General features: G+C 40.5%; 1 protein-coding gene across 1 annotated transcript in view; it reads right to left on the reverse strand.

Annotated features, from left to right (window-relative positions):
* LOC112503013 overlaps nt 1–1,812 on the reverse strand; it is a 3,034-nt gene extending 1,222 nt beyond the window's left edge. Inside the window, exons 1-3 of the mRNA XM_025107064.1 lie at nt 1,189–1,812; nt 323–922; nt 46–177 (exon numbers count right to left, since the gene is read on the reverse strand). Coding sequence (XP_024962832.1) covers nt 46–177; nt 323–922; nt 1,189–1,812 — 1,356 coding nt within the window. The remainder of the gene's footprint in view (nt 1–45; nt 178–322; nt 923–1,188) is intronic.
* Nucleotides 1,813–2,000: the final 188 nt, after the last annotated feature.

Raw genomic sequence — 2,000 nt, forward strand, 5'->3', positions numbered from 1 at the left:
GTTTAAAAAGCAAACACCGATTCCAAAGTGCTAGTCTTTTCATACCCAGTCCTCCATTTTTAATAGGTAAACAAACCCTATCCCAAGATACTCGACATTTTCCCAGCTCACCCTCCGCTTTATTCCATAAAAAATTACGGAACAGCTGTTCAATTTCATGGATTGTGGCTGCTGGTACTAGAAATACCGACATCCAAAAAGTTTGCATAGAGTGAAGAACAGAGATGATGAGCTGACGTCTACCCCCATAAGAAAGAAATTTGTTTTTCCAATTCAGCAAGCGAGATTTAAGTTTAATCACAAGTGGGTTGAAGTCACGTACCTTCAATSTAACTGGAGAGAGAGGAACTCCAAGGTAGCGAATAGGAAATACCCCCGGACGAAAAGAAAGGCAGTTGCGAATGATATCTTGAACATCCAACCCGACATTCCCGAAAAACACTTCACTTTTTTCGAGACTCGGTGACAAACCCGAACCTTCCTCAAACATTTGGAGAGCTCGTTTTTTCACTTCAACTGAAGTAGCATCCCCCCGAGAAAAGACAAAAAGATCATCCGCAAAACATAAATGGGTCAGCTTGATTTCATCACATCCTTGATGGTACGCAAAATTCACCTCTTCATCAATACATTTTTTTAAAATCATCGACAATCCTTCCATAACCACCGTGAACAAGTAAGGAGATAATGGATCCCCTTGTCGAAGTCCCCGCCTTCCATGAAAGAAACCCTCCGGCTGACCATTAACACAAATAGAGAATGTTGGCGATGAGATTAGAGAYTTTATCCAATTAAGCATAACTGGATGAAAGCCCATTCCCTTTAGCATCCCAAGAAGATACTGCCAGTCAACTGTATCATAAGCTTTCCGTATATCAATCTTAAATGCACATTTTTGGCGCCCCCTGGAGTTTCTGGTAACCTGCTACAAGCTCATGCGCCATTAGCATATTATCAGTTATCTGTCGTTTAGGTATGAACGCAGATTGAGCCTTGCTAATAAGAACATCCAATGAGCCTTTCATCCTGTCAGCAATAATTTTACTGATACATTTAAGCAAACACGTTACAACAAGCGATGGGTCGATAATCAGTTACACATGAAGCATTTGGAACCTTCGGAACTAGGCAAAGCATAGTATGATTCAACTAGTACTCTAAATTTCCTGAGTAGAAGAAATTATGTACCGCAATAAGAACATCCCTACCAACCACACTCCAAGCCACTTTAAAGAACTTTGACGAGAACCCATCAGGACCTGAAGCCTTGTCATTCCCAATATCAAAAAGAGCATTCTGTATTTCCATATCCGTAATAGGTCTGATTAAATGCAGAGAGTCCGATAAAGATAAAGAGTGAGCAAAAGAACAATCCGCCAAAGAAGGATGAACCAACGTATTTGAAGCACCCAGAATACCTTCGAAATGATTAACAAATGCTTTTGGAACATCATGATGTTCAAAAACAGTACCAAAAGAATCCGTAATAGTAGCAATATGGCTCCTATTGCGCTTCTCTCTCATGGCATGAAAGAAGAACTTAAAGTTACCATCCCCTTCATTTAACCAAGAAATCTTTGCTTTTTGTCGAACCATTTCCAAGTGATCATTCCTAGCTTGTTGATATGCTAACAAGAGGTGAGCAATGTCCTCTTTCAGCATATCATTAAACGGATCTAGATCACAAGCCAATTGAGCAACATCAAGTTCCGTCTTTAAAGAAGCCACCTTCTTATCCAGACACCCATAAGAATTTCTAAGCCGATGGCAAACCCCTTTCATCTCTTGCAATTTTCGAAGTACTTTCTTCATATATGAACCTTTCTGAGGTTTCGTCCACACGCCCTCCACGGATTTAAGGAAATCCACATGAGAAGTCAAGAAATTATCAAATTTGAAACCACGATGTCTAATTCGTCTCCCTACTTTGAATGAAAGAATGCCCGGAGAATGATCTGAGATCCCCCTTGGTTCAAAGAGAACCGAGGCGTCCCCAAATC

The sequence above is a fragment of the Cynara cardunculus genome, unplaced genomic scaffold (assembly GCF_001531365.2).
Source record: "Cynara cardunculus var. scolymus isolate 2C unplaced genomic scaffold, CcrdV1 Un_Scaffold_2373, whole genome shotgun sequence".
NCBI classification, from domain to species: Eukaryota; Viridiplantae; Streptophyta; class Magnoliopsida; order Asterales; family Asteraceae; genus Cynara; species Cynara cardunculus.